At 45.6% G+C, this 17,332-nt stretch overlaps 1 protein-coding gene across 1 annotated transcript; it reads right to left on the bottom strand.

Annotated features, from left to right (window-relative positions):
- Nucleotides 1–6,750: 6,750 nt before the first annotated feature.
- On the bottom strand, nucleotides 6,751–13,637 carry LOC124027454 (butyrophilin-like protein 8). The gene is made up of 5 exons (XM_046339878.1): nucleotides 13,369–13,637; nucleotides 10,325–10,663; nucleotides 9,539–9,823; nucleotides 9,156–9,278; nucleotides 6,751–7,015 (listed from the first exon to the last, which is right to left on the bottom strand). Exons 1-5 carry the CDS (start codon nucleotides 13,580–13,582, stop codon nucleotides 6,870–6,872), a joined length of 1,107 nt encoding a protein of 368 aa, XP_046195834.1. The 5' UTR covers nucleotides 13,583–13,637; the 3' UTR covers nucleotides 6,751–6,869.
- Nucleotides 13,638–17,332: the final 3,695 nt, after the last annotated feature.

Raw genomic sequence — 17,332 nt, 5'->3', positions numbered from 1 at the left:
ATGAGGTGGCGGATGGTCTCCTGAAGGATCTCCTCCCAGACCTGGACTAAAGCATCCGCCAACTCCTGGACAGTCTGTGGTGCAACGTGGAGTTGGTGGATGGAGCGAGACATGATGTCCCAGATGTGCTCAATTGGATTCAGGTCTGGGGAACGGGCAGGCCAGTCCATAGCATCAATGCGTTCCTCTTGTAGGAACTGCTGACACACTCCAGCCACATGAGGTCTAGCATTGTCTTGCATTAGGAGGAACCCAGGGCCAACCGCACCAGCATATGGTCTCACAAGGGGTCTGAGGATCTCATCTCGGTACCTAATGGCAGTCAGGCTACCTCTGGCGAGCACATGGAGGGCTGTGCGGCCCCCCAAAGAAATGCCCCCCCACACCATGACTGACCCACCGCCAAACCGGTCATGCTGGAGGATGTTGCAGGCAGCAGAACGTTCTCCATGGCGTCTCCAGACTGTCACGTCTGTCACATTTTACATTTACATTTAAGTCATTTAGCAGACGCTCTTATCCAGAGCGACTTACATGTGCCCAGTGTGAACCTGCTTTCATCTGTGAAGAGCACAGGGCGCCAGTGGCGAATTTGTTCTCTGGCAAATGCCAAACGTCCTGCACGGTGTTGGGCTGTAAGCACGACCCCCACCTGTGGACGTCGGGCTCTCATACCACCATCATGGAGTCTGTTTCTGACCGTTTGAGCAGACACATGCACATTTGTGCCCTGCTGGAGGTCATTTTGCAGGGCTCTGGCAGTGCTCCTCCTTGCACAAAGGCGGAGGTAGCAGTCCTGCTGCTGGGTTGTTGCCCTCCTACGGCCTCCTCCATGTCTCCTGGTGTACTGGCCTGTCTCCTGGTAGCGCCTCCATGCTCTGGACACTACGCTGACAGACACAGCAAACCTTCTTGCCACAGCTCGAATTGATGTGCCATCCTGGATGAGCTGCACTACCTGAGCCACTTGTGTGGGTTGTAGACTCCGTCTCATGCTACCACTTGAGTGAAAGCACCGCCAGCATTCAAAAGTGACCAAAACATCAGCCAGGAAGCATAACAGAGCATAACTGAGAAGTGGTCTCTGGTTATCACCTGCAGAACCACTCATTTTATTGGGGTTGTCTTGCTAATTGCCTATAATTTCCACCTGTTGTCTATTCCATTTGCACAACAGCATGTGAAATTTGTCAGTGTTGCTTCCTAAGTGGACAGTTTGATTTCACAGAAGTGTGATTGACTTGGAGTTACATTGTGTTGTTTGTGTTCCCTTTATTTTTTTGAGCAGTGTATAATTCTCAGGGTGATGAGAAAATGGAATGACTGATGTTATTGATTTGTTAAAAATGTATACTTATCCACTTTATCCAGAAAATGTCCTTCCATCTGTCCAAGAGTATATTTAATCCATTTTGACCTCATGCGAGTCATTTATGATATTGTTTAAAATTTGGACAAATGATATACAGTAGACTCCTCATGAGTGCACACTATTGTAAGTGCCCAACAGTGTTTTTCCTGTCCCAATTCAATAGCATCTATATAATAATATCGTCAGCCCTGTGCGAGGATCTCCTGCTATTTTGCACCGGTTTTCTTAGTTTTAGGCTCAAAGGAAGCGCGTCATGCTCTTACATGGTACTGTCAACTTTATATATTGCCAGGGGAGACGATGTTGTAATAAAGTATTTGACAGTATTAGAACGTTCTCAACTGTCACAAACCGGCTCAAAGCCTGTATTAAAAAGGGAGAACGTGGAGATAAGGAGTAACAAAACATATATTTATTAAATAAAGTAAACCAAGTACAATATACAATGGTGTGTGTAATCAGTAGTGTAAGTGGTCCAGGTGTTCCCCATGTAGCTGACGACCCTCCCAACTCCACCCACCATAGGTCTATTTAACATTTTGTAATCAATTAGGTCCACTATTGCTCAATGATTAACAAGGCCATTCACAAAGGTTGATTTGGGAGAGATGTGAATATAGTACTAATTTTGCTTTTATTTTTGTATATATTAAGGTAACTATGCCACCCAGTATTCTCACTATAGCCCCTTACCTTTGATAAACACAGATACATTATTTTCCTAAATGTTGTCGTCCCATCTCGAGATTTACTTAATTTAATTAATTTACCAAAGCGGGTTTGTTAAAAAATGTTTACTATTACATATCTTAAACACTTTGTTAAAAACAGTGCCTTGGGCTGTATTATCTCTCGATGCAGAAAAAGCTTTTGATAGACTAGAATGGGCATACAGTATCTCTGGTCTTGGAACATATGGTAATTGGCTCCAATTTCATTAATAGGATTCAAATGTTATGTCAATATCACTAGAAGCAGCAGACAAGGTGATCCAATTTCGCCTTTGCCATTTTACTATCCCAGTTGCTATAACCAGCAGAATATCTATTGTCAAATGGCTCCCCCTTATCCCATGGCTCCCCCTTGTGACTGTTGGGATACACTTTCAAAATGTATATGGCAAGGTTAACGACTCCAGATAAACTTACTCTTACAAAGAGGGGAATATTTAGGACTATCCGTCCCAAACTTTCAGTTGTATTTCCAGGCTCTAGCATTTTCCCCATCCTAAATCGGTTTATACGTGATTCTTCTGCCCTCTGGCTGTGTATAAAGAGAAATATGGTGTCTCACATTTCCATGGCAGAGGTGGTCTTGAGTCACTGATAAATTCTTTAAACAATGTAAACTATGCTTTGGTCCCATCATTGCTCGCACAATTTCTATTTGTTTCAAAATGGAAAAACAATGTAACTGGGAATCAAAATAGCATGCACATACTCCCAATATTTTCACATAAATTCCTTGAAATCTGGAGGTTGGCCTTTTGAACCCTCCCCCAATAGTTCAAATGGGAAATCCGTATGCTTGCCGATATCATGGTTTGAGAACATTCCAAGATACATAAAAATAAGAGTTTCCGGGTAATGTTTATAGCATTGGTATTGGCCATATCTCACAAACCCCTGAGGTGCCTTATTGCTATTATAAAGTAGTTACCAATGTAATTGGAGCAGTAAAAATACATGTTTTGTCCTGCGTGTGATATACAGTCAGATATAACACGGCTGTCAGCCAATCAGCATTCAGGACTCGAAAGAATAATCTCAGCTAAAGCCCAACACATACAAATAAACAACACAAATACATTTGAGTGTACAAAACTTTAGGAACACCTGCACTTTCCATGAGCGACTGGCCAGGTGAACGCTATGATCTGCTGTTGATGTCACTTGTTACATCCACTTCAATCAGTGTAGATGAAGGGGAGGAGACCGTTTAAAGGATTTTTAAAACATGCGATATGGATGGTGTATGTCCGCCATTCAGAGGGTGAATGGCCAAGACAAAAGATTGAAGTGCCTTTGAATGGGGATTTGGTAGTAGGAGCCAGGCACACCGGTTTGCGTCTGAGTGTGTCAAGAAGTGCAATGCTATTGAGTTTCACGCTCAACAGCTTCCTGTGTGTATCAAAAATGGTCCAGCAACCAAAGGACATGCAGCCAACTTGACACAACTGTGGGAAGCATTGGAGTCAACATGGGCCAGCATCCCTGTGAGACGCTGCTGACGTCTTGCTGAGTCCATGCCCTGACGAATTGAGGCTGTCCTGAGGGCAAAAGTGGGTGCAACTCATTATTAGGAAGGTGTTCCTAATGTTTTGTACACCCAGTGTATGTACTTATATAGGGTGGATACATATATACTGAAACAAAATATAAAACGCAACAATTTCAAGGATTTTACAGTCTTAAGGAAATCAGTCAATTGAAATACATGTATTAGACCCTAATTTGTGGGTTTCACATGACTGGGAATACAGATATGCATCTGTTGGTCACATATAGCTTAAAAAAATATATATATAAAAAATAGGGCAATGGATCAGAAAACCAGTCAGTATCTGGTGTTTTCCATTTTCCTCATGCAGCATGACACATCTCAGGCTGTTGATTGTGGCCTGTGGAATGTTGTCCCACTCCTCTTCAATGGCTGTGCGAAGTTGATCGATATTGGCGGGAACTGGAACATGCTGTCGTAAATTCAATTGATTGGACATGATTTGGAAAGGTACACACCTGTCTATAGAAGGTCCCACAGTTGACAGTGCATGTCAGAGCAAACACCAAGCGATGAGGTCGAAGGAACCATCCGTAGTGCTCCGAGACAGGATGTGTCGAGGCTGAGATCTGGGTAAGGGTACCAAAAAATGTCTAGTAATTGAAGGTCCCCAAGAACACAGTGGCCTCCAGCATTCTTAAATTGAAGAAGTTTGGAACCACCAAGACTCTTCCTAGAACTGGCTGCCTGGCCAAACGGGGGAGAAGTGCCTTGGTCAGGGAGCAGACCAAGAACCCGATGGTCACCCTGACAGAGCTCTAAAGTTCCTTTGTGGTGATGGGAGAACCTTCCAGAAGGACAACATCTCTGCAGCACTCCACCAATCAGGCCTTTATGGTAGAGTGGCCAGGCAAAAGCCACTCCTCAGTAAAAAGGCACGACAGCCCGCTTGGAGTTTTCAAAAAAAGCACCTAAAGACTCTTAGACCATGAGAAACAAGATTCTCTGGTCTGATGAAACCAAGATTGAACTCTTTGGCCTGAATATTAAGCATCACGCCTGGAGGAAACCTGGCATAATTCCTACGGTGGCAGCATCATACTATGGGGGATGTTTTTCAGCGGCAGGGACTGGGAGACTAGTCAGGATCGAGGCAAAGATGAACGGAGCAATGTACAGAAAGCTCCTTGATGAAGAGCTTTCTGGAACTCAGACTGGGGCAAAGGCTCACCTTCCAACAGAACAACGACCCGGAGCACCCAGCCAAGACAACGCAGGAGTGGCTTCGAGTGGTCCATGTCCATGACTGGTCCAGCCAGAGTCCAGACTTCAACCCGATCAAACATCTCTGGAGACCTGAAAATAGCTGTGCATCAACGCTCCCCATCCAACCTGAGAGCTTGAGAGGATCTTCAGAGAAGAATGGACGAAACTCCCCAAATACAGGTGTGCCAAACTTGTAGCGTCATACCAAAGAAGACTCAATGCTGTAATCGCTACCAAAGGTGCTTCAACAAATTACTGAGTAAAGGGTCTGAATAGTTATGTAAATCTGATATTTTTTATAAACTAGCAAAAACAAAACTAAACCTGTATTTGCTTTGTCATTATGGGGTATTGTGTTAGATCAAAGAGTAAAAACACTAATCAATGTTAGAATAAGGCTGTAATGTAACAAAATGTAGAAAAAGTCAAGGGATCTGAATACTTTCGGAAGGCACTGTATGTTAATGCATCCGAGTGTGTCCGTAACCTAATTCAAGAGAATGCCAAGAGTGTGCAAAGCTGTCATCAAGGCAAAGGGTGGCTACTTTGAAGAATCTCAAATATAAAACCTTTTTTTTAGTTTACTACATGATTCCATGTGTTATTTCATAGTTTTGGTGTCTTCACTATTATTCCACAATGTATAAAATTGTACAAATACAGAAAAACCCTTGAATGAGTAGGTGTTCAAACATTTGACTGAAACTGTACACGTAGTAGTCATAAAGTGACTATGCATAAATAATGAACAGCGGGTAGCCGCAGCCAATGCAAATAGTCCAGGTAGCCATTTGATTAGCTGTTCAACAGTCTCATAGCTTGGAGGTAGAAGCTGTTAAAAAGACTTTAGTACGTAGACTTGGCGCTCCGGTACCGCTTGCCGTGTAGTAGCAGAGAGAACAATCCATGACTAGGGTGGTTAGAGTCTTTGGTCATTTGTAGAGCCTTCCTCTGACACCGCCTGGTATAGAGGTCCTGGATGGCAGGAAGCTTGGCCCCAGTGGTGTACTGGGTCGTACGCACAAGAGGTCGACCGATTAATCAGAATGGCTGATTAATTAGGGCCGATTTAAAGTTTTCCTAACAATCGGTAATCTGCCTTTTTGGACACCGATCAATTACATTACACCGACCGATTACATTACACTCCACGAGGAGACTGCGTGACAGGCTGACTACCTGTTACGCGAGAGCAGCAAGGAACCACAGTAAGGTGCTAGCTAGCATTAAAGTTATCTTATAAAAAACAATCAATCAATCTTAACATAATCACTAGTTAACCACATTGTTGATGATATTACTAGTTTATCTAGCTCGTCCTGCGTTGCATATAATTGATGCGGTGCCTGTTAATTTCTCATTGAATCACAGCCTACTTCGCCAAGCGGGTAATGATTTAACAAGCGCATTCACAAATAAAGCACTGTCGTTGCAACAATGTGTACCTAACCATAAACATCAATGCCTTTCTTTAAAATCAATACACAAATATTTTTTAAAAACCTGTATATTTCATTAATATTGCCTGCTAACATGAATTTCTATTAACTAGGGAAACTTGTTAACTTATGTCACTTCTCTTGCGTTCCGTGCAAGCAGAGTCAGGATATATGCAGAAGTTTGGGTATATGCAGAACCACCAGCTTTCATATGTTCTCATGTTCTGAGCAAGGAACTTAAACGTTAGCTTTTTACATGGCACATATTGCACTTTTACTTTCTTCTCCAACTTTTTGTTTTTGCATTATTTAAACCAAATTGAACATGTTTCATTATTTAGTTGAGGCTAAATTGATTTTAATTATGTATTATATTAAGTTTTTTGGTCCTCCAATAATCGGTATTGGTCGACCTCTAGTACGCACTACCATCTGTAGCGCATTGTGGTCGGAGGCCAAGCAGTTGCCATACCATACCTCTTCACGACTGTCTTGTATGGTAAATGTTGAGCGGCTTCACTGTAGGTGATAAGTGTCTCTCTCAATTACATCGCAGAGGGTGGCTGGTGGAATCAATCAAGGATATGTTGGCTGTCCCATTCTCCAGATTGTGACACACGTACACCATTAGGATGGCCATTTACATTGAAGTTATCGAGAACAGGAACCAGGGGGACGGCATTCCTGTTACATCCCACTGCATGCCCGCTATTGGTTCCTGTGTAAATGGATGAGAGACGGGATTTACTCTTACAGAACAGACTAATAATACACCACGTGAACACAGTCAACTAAGTGACACATTTAAACACGTGTTACTTTGGGAAAATAACTATGACTATCATTTGAAACATTCATTGGTATCATCACAGACCATTTCCGGAGACCTTCTCCCTTACCTCACCTCGCTCATCAACTTATCCCTGACTGCTGGCTACGTCCCTTCCGTCTTCAAGAGAGCGAGAGTTGCACCCCTTCTGAAAAAACCTACACTCGATCCCTCCGATGTTAACAACTACAGACCAGTATCCCTTCTTTCTTTTCTCTCCAAAACTCTTGAACGTGCCGTCCTTGGTCAGCTCTCCCGCTATCTCTCTCAGAATGACCTTCTTGATCCAAATCAGTCAGGTTTCAAGACTAGTCATTCAACTGAGACTGCTCTTCTCTGTATCACGGAGGCGCTCCGCACCGCTAAAGCTAACTCTCTCTCCTCTGCTCTCATCCTTCTAGACCTATCGGCTGCCTTCGATACTGTGAACCATCAGATCCTCCTCTCCACCCTCTCCGAGTTGGGCATCTCTGGCGCGGCCCACGCTTGGATTGCGTCCTACCTGACAGGTCGCTCCTACCAGGTGGCGTGGCGAGAATCTGTCTCCTCACCACGCGCTCTCACCACTGGTGTCCCCCAGGGCTCTGTTCTAGGCCCTCTCCTATTCTCGCTATACACCAAGTCACTTGGCTCTGTCATAACCTCACATGGTCTCTCCTATCATTGCTATGCAGACGACACACAATTAATCTTCTCCTTTCCCCCTTCTGATGACCAGGTGGCGAATCGCATCTCTGCATGTCTGGCAGACATATCAGTGTGGATGACGGATCACCACCTCAAGCTGAACTTCGGCAAGACGGAGCTGCTCTTCCTCCCGGGGAAGGACTGCCCGTTCCATGATCTCGCCATCACGGTTGACAACTCCATTGTGTCCTCCTCCCAGAGCGCTAAGAACCTTGGTGTGATCCTGGACAACACCCTGTCGTTCTCAACTAACATCAAGGCGGTGGCCCGTTCCTGTAGGTTCATGCTCTACAACATCCGCAGAGTACGACCCTGCCTCACACAGGAAGCGGCGCAGGTCCTAATCCAGGCACTTGTCATCTCCCGTCTGGATTACTGCAACTCGCTGTTGGCTGGGCTCCCTGCCTGTGCCATTAAACCCCTACAACTCATCCAGAACGCCGCAGCCCGTCTAGTGTTCAACCTTCCCAAGTTCTCTCACGTCACCCCGCTCCTCCGCTCTCTCCACTGGCTTCCAGTTGAAGCTCGCATACGCTACAAGACCATGGTGCTTGCCTACGGAGCTGTGAGGGGAACGGCACCTCAGTACCTCCAGGCTCTGATCAGGCCCTACACCCAAATAAGGGCACTGCGTTCATCCACCTCTGGCCTGCTCGTCTCCCTACCACTGAGGAAGTACAGTTCCCGCTCAGCCCAGTCAAAACTGTTCGCTGCTCTGGCTCCCCAATGGTGGAACAAACTCCCTCACGACGCCAGGACAGCGGAGTCAATCACCACCTTCCGGAGACACCTGAAACCCCACCTCTTTAAGGAATACTTAGGATAGGATAAAGTAATCCTTCTCACCCCCCCCTTAAAATATTTAGATGCACTATTGTAAAGTGGCTGTTCCACTGGATGTCATAAGGTGAATGCACCAATTTGTAAGTCGCTCTGGATAAGAGCGTCTGCTAAATGACTTAAATGTAAATGTAAATCACTGGACTGGTGAAAGCTACTATGTAGTGGAGCCCTTCATGTGTCACTTATTAGATCAGTGAATACTGTAAATAAGGGAGGAGAGAAGGAAGGATGCATTTTAAAGACCCATTCCATTTAAAAAATATAGATATATTTTTTTACTTTTCCTGTTGAAAGAAAATATACCATGTATAAATACAGTAATGTTCACCAAACTTGTTTTCTTTTGGAAACAAGGAGTATGCCATTTAAGGTGTTGGTCTGATGGTGCCCTATGATGTCATCCGGTGATAAATGAGGTGAAAACGAGACTGGAGTGTGACTTTAAAGTATTGGAACAAGGCTAAAACTAAGAAGTACAGGTCACACATCCATGACTTACCTTCCGCGTTTCTCCGCATGAACAGAAAAACTACAACAGCTCCTACAACACCTCCTACAACAGCTCCTAGAAATCCAATTCCAACTTTCCATCCCAAGGGGTATTCCTCTTGAAATATTTTGTCTGAAAAACAAGTAACGTGAAACCATCATAAGACATTAGTACCTACAGTGTGAAAGATTACTTCAAAATAGTTCATAACTGTGAATGACCTGTATGTTGGAATTTAATAAAAAATTAAATAGTTCATAAATACAATTGAAAACAGCAACAGTAAATAACCCCACACAGAGATTCAGGCCATCATTCCAACCCTCAACAAGGAGGTTTTAAAATTCCTCGCAACATAGTAAATTCAGTCCTGTATCCAAAAACCAACTCACCTGGAACATGAATCTGTGTCTCCCTCATGTGTTTGATCTCCAGCTGTTGAACTCGACAGGTGAACACATTGGTGGCAGTCTTCTGGACAGTGAAATAGCGTGTCACTGTGTACAAGCCCTCGGAATCCATGGGTCTCTCTGTAGGTTCATCAGCAGGGAGGAGGGTTCCCTTACTGTTCAGCAACACCAACTCAGGCTTATAGACTAACCCTTCTGCCTCACACTTCAGGACCACTTCCTTGTCTTTGGTTCTCACAATGGAAAGCCATGGCCGAGGGGCTGCACCTACACAGACACAAAGACATAAAAGGTTTATAGGATTTATCATCCTGATATTGATGGACCTTTAAAAGTATGATGTCGAAGTATATTTGATTAAATAATTGTAATTATGACATCAAATATCACTTTTTGTTTGTACAGAGGTTGACATTTCTAATATGAATTGATTAGGTTTTGGAAACTCACCCCTGACTTTCCCTGATTGGTCTTTCAGGGGTGGTTGGGTGGGTTGGAGGGAGGATGAAGGAGTCCCATCCTCTATACATTGTAGAGATAGAAGAACAGATTTCAGACCTCTGTACTCAATGTGCGTGATGTCATAATAACAATTTTTGGGGCCAGGCACCTTTCTTGACATCCAATGCATCATATAACACCGTTAATCAATAAATGAGAGGAAGGATAAACATGCTGATCATTCAAGTTAGCCAATCACTTTGTTGGCATTTGATCGACTGACAAAGAAATCTGAACCATGTGTTTGGTAATCAAATGACTCACCGCCGACATAGAGTTCAATGGTGGTTTTCTGGTGGCCTAACGTTGGTATGTAACAGGTGTAATTTCCAGCATCAGAGAGTTTCACATTGGTCAGCTTTAGTGAGACGTTTCCGTTATTCAGTTCTTCCCTGAACAGTGACGTCCTACCACTGTAGGATGGATACTGGATCACATTGTCATCACTACGGTCTCGGTACAAATGCACCTCTTTTGGCTCTAGAACTGGTCTCTGCCACTCTACGGACTCTTCAACAGCACTTGTGGTAGGTCTCAGGAAACAAGGCAAGATGACATCCCTGCCAACTATGCCACGAACAGGGTCCGTTGAACCAACAACAAGAACTGAAACAGAAAAAAAAGCAGATCACATTATGAGACACTTGGCCTACATAGCAAAACAATTGTTTTATTAGTTATTTCAGGAACATGGATGCATGCAGCCAGACAGATGAGAGCACGGCTAGACAAACAAGTAGACAGCCAGAAGGGCAGGCAGGCAGACAGACGAGCGCATATAGAGAGGTGACCACCAGAGAGAATTATATTGGGTGAATTAAAGATAGAATAAGATCTTAAGCAACATATTGTACGAATTGAAATTCACAATTGTGCACAATTATTCAGGGACCCGTTGTGAGTTCTACTTTCAGAACTACGGTTAATGGATAAAAAGTATACAAACCCTCTGGAACACATCTTTAACTAGTTATCAATTCCATGTTGTTTTTTATTACTTATGAGATGTTTATTGTGTAATGTGTATAAACACTACATTTTTGTTCAAATATTTTATCATTTATTGTAAACAAATTGCTACAGCACAAAGACCAGAGAGAGAGAGGGGAGAGAAAAAGAGAGACCCTGACCCAGCCTGCCAGCTACCTTCAGGCTCCAGCTACACCCAGTCCGCTAGCTATCCTAAGCCTCAGCTTGCTAGCTACCCTCAACCCAAGGGTACCAGCTACACCTAGCCCCAGCCTGCCCTGCCAGTTACCCAGAGCCTGCCAGCTGCACTCAGCTTTTGCCTGCCAGCTATACCCAGCCCCATCTACCCTCAGCAAGAGTCCCATAGACATTATCAAGCCCCATCCTGCCACCAGAAGTACAACTCCCCCAGTGGTCATGTGCCACGCACCCAAAGAAGTGCCGCCCTTCCAGTGGTCAGTGTCTCATGCCACCAAAGCGTTCCCGCTCCAATGACCAGCGTGTCATGCCCACTGAAAACTCCCCCTCCAGTGGCCTTCGTCCCCCCCTAAGCTCACCCTCGAACCAAAGCACCCCCAGAGCCAAACCGGCCATCCCGGATGGCACTGTGATAGCAAACTGGATGTAGTCTGAGTAGAGTGTTGGAGGCTATTTTGTGAAGGAGGCTTTTTTTTAAGGAGGAGGCAGCTTTGTTTGCGAAATAGGAAGCAGAGTCTAGATTTAATTTTGGATTGGAGATGCTTAATGTGAGTCTGGAAGGAGAGTTTACAGTCTAACCAGACACCTATGTATTTGTAGTTGTTCACATATTCTAAGTCAGAACCGTCCAGACTAGAGTAGTGATGCTGGTCGGGCGGGTGCGGGCAGCAATCGGTTGAAGAGCATGCATTTAGTTTTAATAGCATTTAAAATAAGTTGGAGGCCACGGAAGGAGTGTTGTATGGCATTGAAGCTCGTTTGGAGGTTTGTTAACACAGTGTCCAAAGAAGGGCCAGATGTGTACAGAATGGTGTTGTATGCGTAGAGGTGGATCAGAGAATCACCAGCAGCAAGAGCAACATCATTGATATATACAGAGAAAAGAGTCAGCCCGAGAATTGAACCCTTTGGTAACCCCATAGAGACTGCCAGAGGTCCGGACGACAGGCCCTCCGATTTGACACACTGAACTCTATCTGGGAAGTACTTGGTGAATCAGGCGAGGCAGTCCTTTGAAAAACCAAGGCTATTGAGTCTGCCGATAAGAATGCGGTAATTGACAGAGTCAAAAGCCTTGGCCAGGTCGATGAAGACGGCTGAACAGTACTGTCTTTTATCGATGGCGGTTATGATATCGTTTAGGACCTTGAGCGTGGCTGAGGTGCACCCATGACCAGCTCGGAAACCAGATTGCATAGTGGAGAAAGTACGGTGGGATTCGAAATGGTCGGTGATCTGTTTTAACTTGGCTTTTGAACATTTTAGAAAGGCAGTGCAGGATGGATACAGGTCTATAACAGTTTGGGTTTGGATTGCCTCCCCCTTTGAGCCGTCTCCGGTGCGTTGTCCAACATTACCAACAGGGAGGTTGTTAAATGTTGTTAAATATGGTTCGAATTGTTATAAATGACTAAATTACAGAATTTAAAAGTTCTGCGCTTGTGAGAATTTTTTTTTTTAAACGAGTTTCAACCAATGTTGTGTAAAAACCCTGTATGACTAACCCCTTTTTATTATTATTTTTATTTCACCTTTATTTAACCAGGTAGGCTAGTTGAGAACAAGTTCTCATTTACATCTGCGACCTGGCCAAGATAAAGCATAGCAGTGTGAACAGACAACAACACAGAGTTACACATGGAGTAAACAATAAACAAGTTGGCCCTCGCTACATATTCGTGGCCAGACCCACTGGCTCCAGGTCATCTACAAGTCCATGCTAGGTAAAGCTCCGCCCTATCTCAGTTCACTGGTCACGATGGCAACACCCACCCGTAGCACGCGCTCCAGCAGGTGTATCTCACGGATCCTCCCTTTTTTTCTCACAAGTGCAGAACTTTTAAATTCTGAAATGTAGTCATTTTTAAGAATTCGAACCATATTTAACAACCTCCCCGTTGGCAATGTTGGACAACGCACCGGAGACGGCTCCTCGTATAAAACGAGGGCTTGGGAAGTTCTGGCGTGGAATGTGCTTTGAGGATTTTCTCTACAGATAATGTTGATACACGGACTGTAAACTAGCCTTAAGGGCGCTCATGCAAATTGTGACCCCATTTATTTACTTGTTTGAACGTTCTCCGGCTGTAACGTCAGACGGTACTGTGGTGTTTGACAATGAATACGAAAGGTTTCAGACCTACCCGGATGATCCGCACTGGAGACAGCCGAGTGGAGTTCCAGAAACAGACAGACCACCCATCTGTTGAAAATGTTTCCGACCACTCCTCGCATACGATAATCCTTCATTTTCTTTAACATAGGCAGCGCAACACAACCAACTGAAGTGTATGCGTTTACAACAGGAATCTGTTCCAAAAACGTAGTAAATAACAAATAACGCATACAAAGTAGCATGAACAATTCCCCCAACTAACTGCTAACTGTCTGAATCGCCGTGTCCCCAGCCAGCCCAACCACTCACTTGACCCATATTTATTTTCAATCTCTTTTCGATTTTTAATTCGAGTATACCTTCCGGTAACCTGCCTCACCCAATGTGATACGGAATATCCATTTTAAATGTTAGAACACATTCAAGAACCTCCAGAAGCTAACCAGCTACAAGCTATTTAGTCATTGTTAGCCACTGCTAGCGGCTTTTACGTTCTGCACAGCCAGCCATTTTTTTTTTAGCCTGGATAATACTCGCCAGTCTACCAGTATCGAACTGTCTCTCCACAACAACGCCGGATTCCAGCCGTAATCCCTGGACCACTACAGCTAGCTTGCACCCAGTACCGAAGCTATCCCTGAGGCCCACTTCCCGGCCTACTCAGCTGTTCACCCGAACCACACTCATACACGGCTAGAGCCCAATACTCCACCGGATCCTTGCTGTAAACCCTGGACATTGGCTAACGCCACTCCCACGGAGCCAGGCACATCTCCCAGCCAACGCCCCTGTTATGGGTGTAAGATGGCACAGTGATTCCATCTGTTGGTAAATGTTCATTAGTGCAACTCTTGTGATTTACCAGGGTGCTTGAGATACCCGGATGTGTTGTCATGTACTGAACAAGACTGGTTACTCGCATCAATGCCTCTGTCTCTTCATTTAACGTTCAAACACCCCCCCGGGCAACTAACTTTAAACGCTGTGTCGCTAGCGTAGTGGGGCTCCCCTGTTCCATCTACTGCTTCCCCCTGGACACTATGATCACTTGGCTACATAGCTGATGCCTGCTGGACTGTCCATTAATCACGGTACTCCATTATGTTTGTTTATGTTTTGATGTATACTTAATCTGACCCTCTGCCTAGTCAATGCCATTTTACCTGCTGTTGTTGTGCTAGCTGATTAGCTGTTGTTGTCTCACCTATTGTTTTAGCTAGCTCTCCCAATCAACACTTGCGATTACTGTATGCCTTGTTGTCTGTTCACACTGCTATGCTTTATCTTGGCCAGGTCGCAGTTGTAAATGAGAACTTGTTCTCAACTGGCCTACCTGGTTAAATAAAGGTGAAATAAATCAAATAAATGCATCTGAAGACTAGCGAGGAGGAGAAAAGCCTGCTTTGGATGAGCAAGGAAGAACAATAACAACTAGCTATATCAGATAAACATGTTCAGGAAAAGCAGGGCGAGAGCAAGCTAGTAGTTGTTATGCAGGTGAATGAGGACCCAAAAGCGACTTGGCGAAAACAGAGTCTTTAATCCAGTAAAGTAACTTTACAATCAAAAGGCATAATTCTACTCGTAATGACGAGAACAGACTGGAGACTTGATCAAGAACTGCAGGTTGCCTCGGGAAGGCACTTGAACGTAGCAGACTCAGACACCTGCTCACCACGCAGCATCTGAGGGAAACACGACACGACAGGGCGATACATAGACACAGCACGGTGAACAATAGACAAGGATCCGACAGGGCAGGAACGGAAAACAAGGAGAGAAATAGGGACTCTAATCAGGGAAAAGGATCGGGAACAGGTGTGGGAAGACTAAATGATTGATTAGGGGAATAGGAACAGCTGGGAGCAGGAACGGAACGATAGAGAGAAGAGAGAGAGGAAGGGAGAGAGAAAAAGGGGAACGAACCTAAAAAGACCAGCAGGGGGAAAATGAACAGAGGGAAAAGCAAAATGACAAGACAATCTAAGACAAAACATGACAGTACCCCCCACTCACCGAGCGCCTCCTGGCGCACTCGAGGAGGAATCCTGGCGGCAACGGAGGAAATCATCAATAAGTGAACGGTCCAGCACGTCCCGAGACGGAACCCAACTCCTCTCCTCAGGACCGTAACCCTCCCAATCCACTAAGTATTGGTGACCCCGTCCCCGAGAACGCATGTCCATGATCCTACGTACCTTGTAAATAGGTGCGCTCTCGACAAGGACGGGAGGGGGAGGGAAGACGAACGGGGTGCGAAGAAAGGGCTTGACACAGGAGACATGGAAGACAGGATGGACGCGACGAAGATGTCGCGGAAGAAGCAGTCGCACAGCGACAGGATTGACGACCTGGGAGACACGGAACGGACCAATGAACCGCGGAGTCAACTTACGAGAAGCTGTCGTAAGAGGAAGGTTGCGAGTGGAAAGCCACACTCTCTGGCCGCAACAATACCTTGGACTCTTAATCCTGCGTTTATTGGCGGCTCTCACAGTCTGTGCCCTGTAACGGCAAAGTGCAGACCTCACCCTCCTCCAGGTGCGCTCACAACGTTGGACAAACGCTTGAGCGGAGGGAACGCTGGACTCGGCAAGCTGGGATGAGAACAGAGGAGGCTGGTAACCCAGACTACTCTGAAACGGAGATAACCCGGTAGCAGACGAAGGAAGCGAGTTGTGAGCGTATTCTGCCCAGGGAGCTGTTCTGCCCAAGACGCAGGGTTTCTGAAAGAAAGGCTGCGTAGTATGCGACCAATCGTCTGATTGGCCCTCTCTGCTTGACCGTTAGACTGGGGATGAAACCCGGAAGAGAGACTGACGGACGCACCAATCAAACGACAGAACTCCCTCCAAAACTGTGACGTGAATTGCGGGCCTCTGTCTGAAACGGCGTCTAACGGGAGGCCATGAATTCTGAACACATTCTCGATGATGATTTGTGCCGTCTCCTTAGCGGAAGGAAGTTTAGCGAGGGGAATGAAATGTGCCGCCTTAGAGAACCTATCGACAACCGTAAGAATCACAGTCTTCCCCGCAGACAAAGGCAGACCGTTAATGAAGTCTAGGGCGATGTGAGACCATGGTCGAGAAGGAATGGGGAGCGGTCTGAGACGACCGGCAGGAGGAGAGTTACCCGACTTAGTCTGCGCGCAGTCCGAACAAGCAGCCACGAAACGGCGCGTGTCACGCTCCTGAGTCGGCCACCAAAAGCGCTGGCGAATAGACGCAAGAGTGCCTCGAACACCGGGATGACCAGCTAACTTGGCAGAGTGAGCCCACTGAAGAACAGCCAGACGAGTGGAAACAGGAACGAAAAAGGAGGTTACTAGGACAAGCGCGCGCGACGCAGTGTGCGTGAGTGCTTGCTTAACCTGTCTTTCAATTCCCAGACTGTCAACCCGACAACACGCCCATAAGGAAGAATCCCCTCGGGATCAGTAGAAGCCACAGAAGAACTAAACAGACGGGATAAGGCATCAGGCTTGGTGTTTTTGCTACCCGGACGGTAAGAAATCACAAACTCGAAACGAGCGAAAAACAACACCCAACGAGCTTGACGGGCATTAAGTCGTTTGGCAGAACGGATGTACTCAAGGTTCTTATGGTCTGTCCAAACGACAAAAGGAACGGTCGCCCCCTCCAACCACTGTCGCCATTCGCCTAGGGCTAAGCGGATGGCGAGCAGTTCGCGGTTACCCACATCATAGTTGCGTTCAGATGGCGACAGGCGATGAGAAAAATAAGCGCAAGGATGAACCTTATCGTCAGACTTGGAAGCGCTGGGATAGAATGGCTCCCACGCCTACCTCTGAAGCGTCAACCTCGACAATGAATTGTCTAGTGACGTCAGGAGTAACGAGGATAGGAGCGGACGTAAAACGTTCTTTTAGAAGATCAAAAGCTCCCTGGGCGGAACCGGACCACTTAAAACACGTCTTGACAGAAGTAAGAGCTGTGAGAGGGGCAGCAACTTGAACGAAATTACGAATG

The sequence above is a fragment of the Oncorhynchus gorbuscha genome, unplaced genomic scaffold, assembly GCF_021184085.1.
Source record: "Oncorhynchus gorbuscha isolate QuinsamMale2020 ecotype Even-year unplaced genomic scaffold, OgorEven_v1.0 Un_scaffold_3247, whole genome shotgun sequence".
NCBI lineage: Eukaryota > Metazoa > Chordata > Actinopteri > Salmoniformes > Salmonidae > Oncorhynchus > Oncorhynchus gorbuscha.
Note: the sequence above shows the minus strand (reverse complement) of the source record. Positions and strands in the feature narration are given on the sequence as shown.

Coding starts and splice junctions, on each gene's coding strand:
- LOC124027454 (XM_046339878.1), bottom strand. CDS start 13,582: ATGCTACTTTGTATGCGTTATTTGTTATTTACTACGTTTTTGGAACAG. Junction 9,824..10,324: donor CACCATTGAACTCTATGTCG/GCGGTGAGTCAT, acceptor GTGTCTGTGTAG/GTGCAGCCCCTCGGCCATGG. Junction 7,016..9,155: donor CATGCGGAGAAACGCGGAAG/GTAAGTCATGGA, acceptor CCATTTACACAG/GAACCAATAGCGGGCATGCA.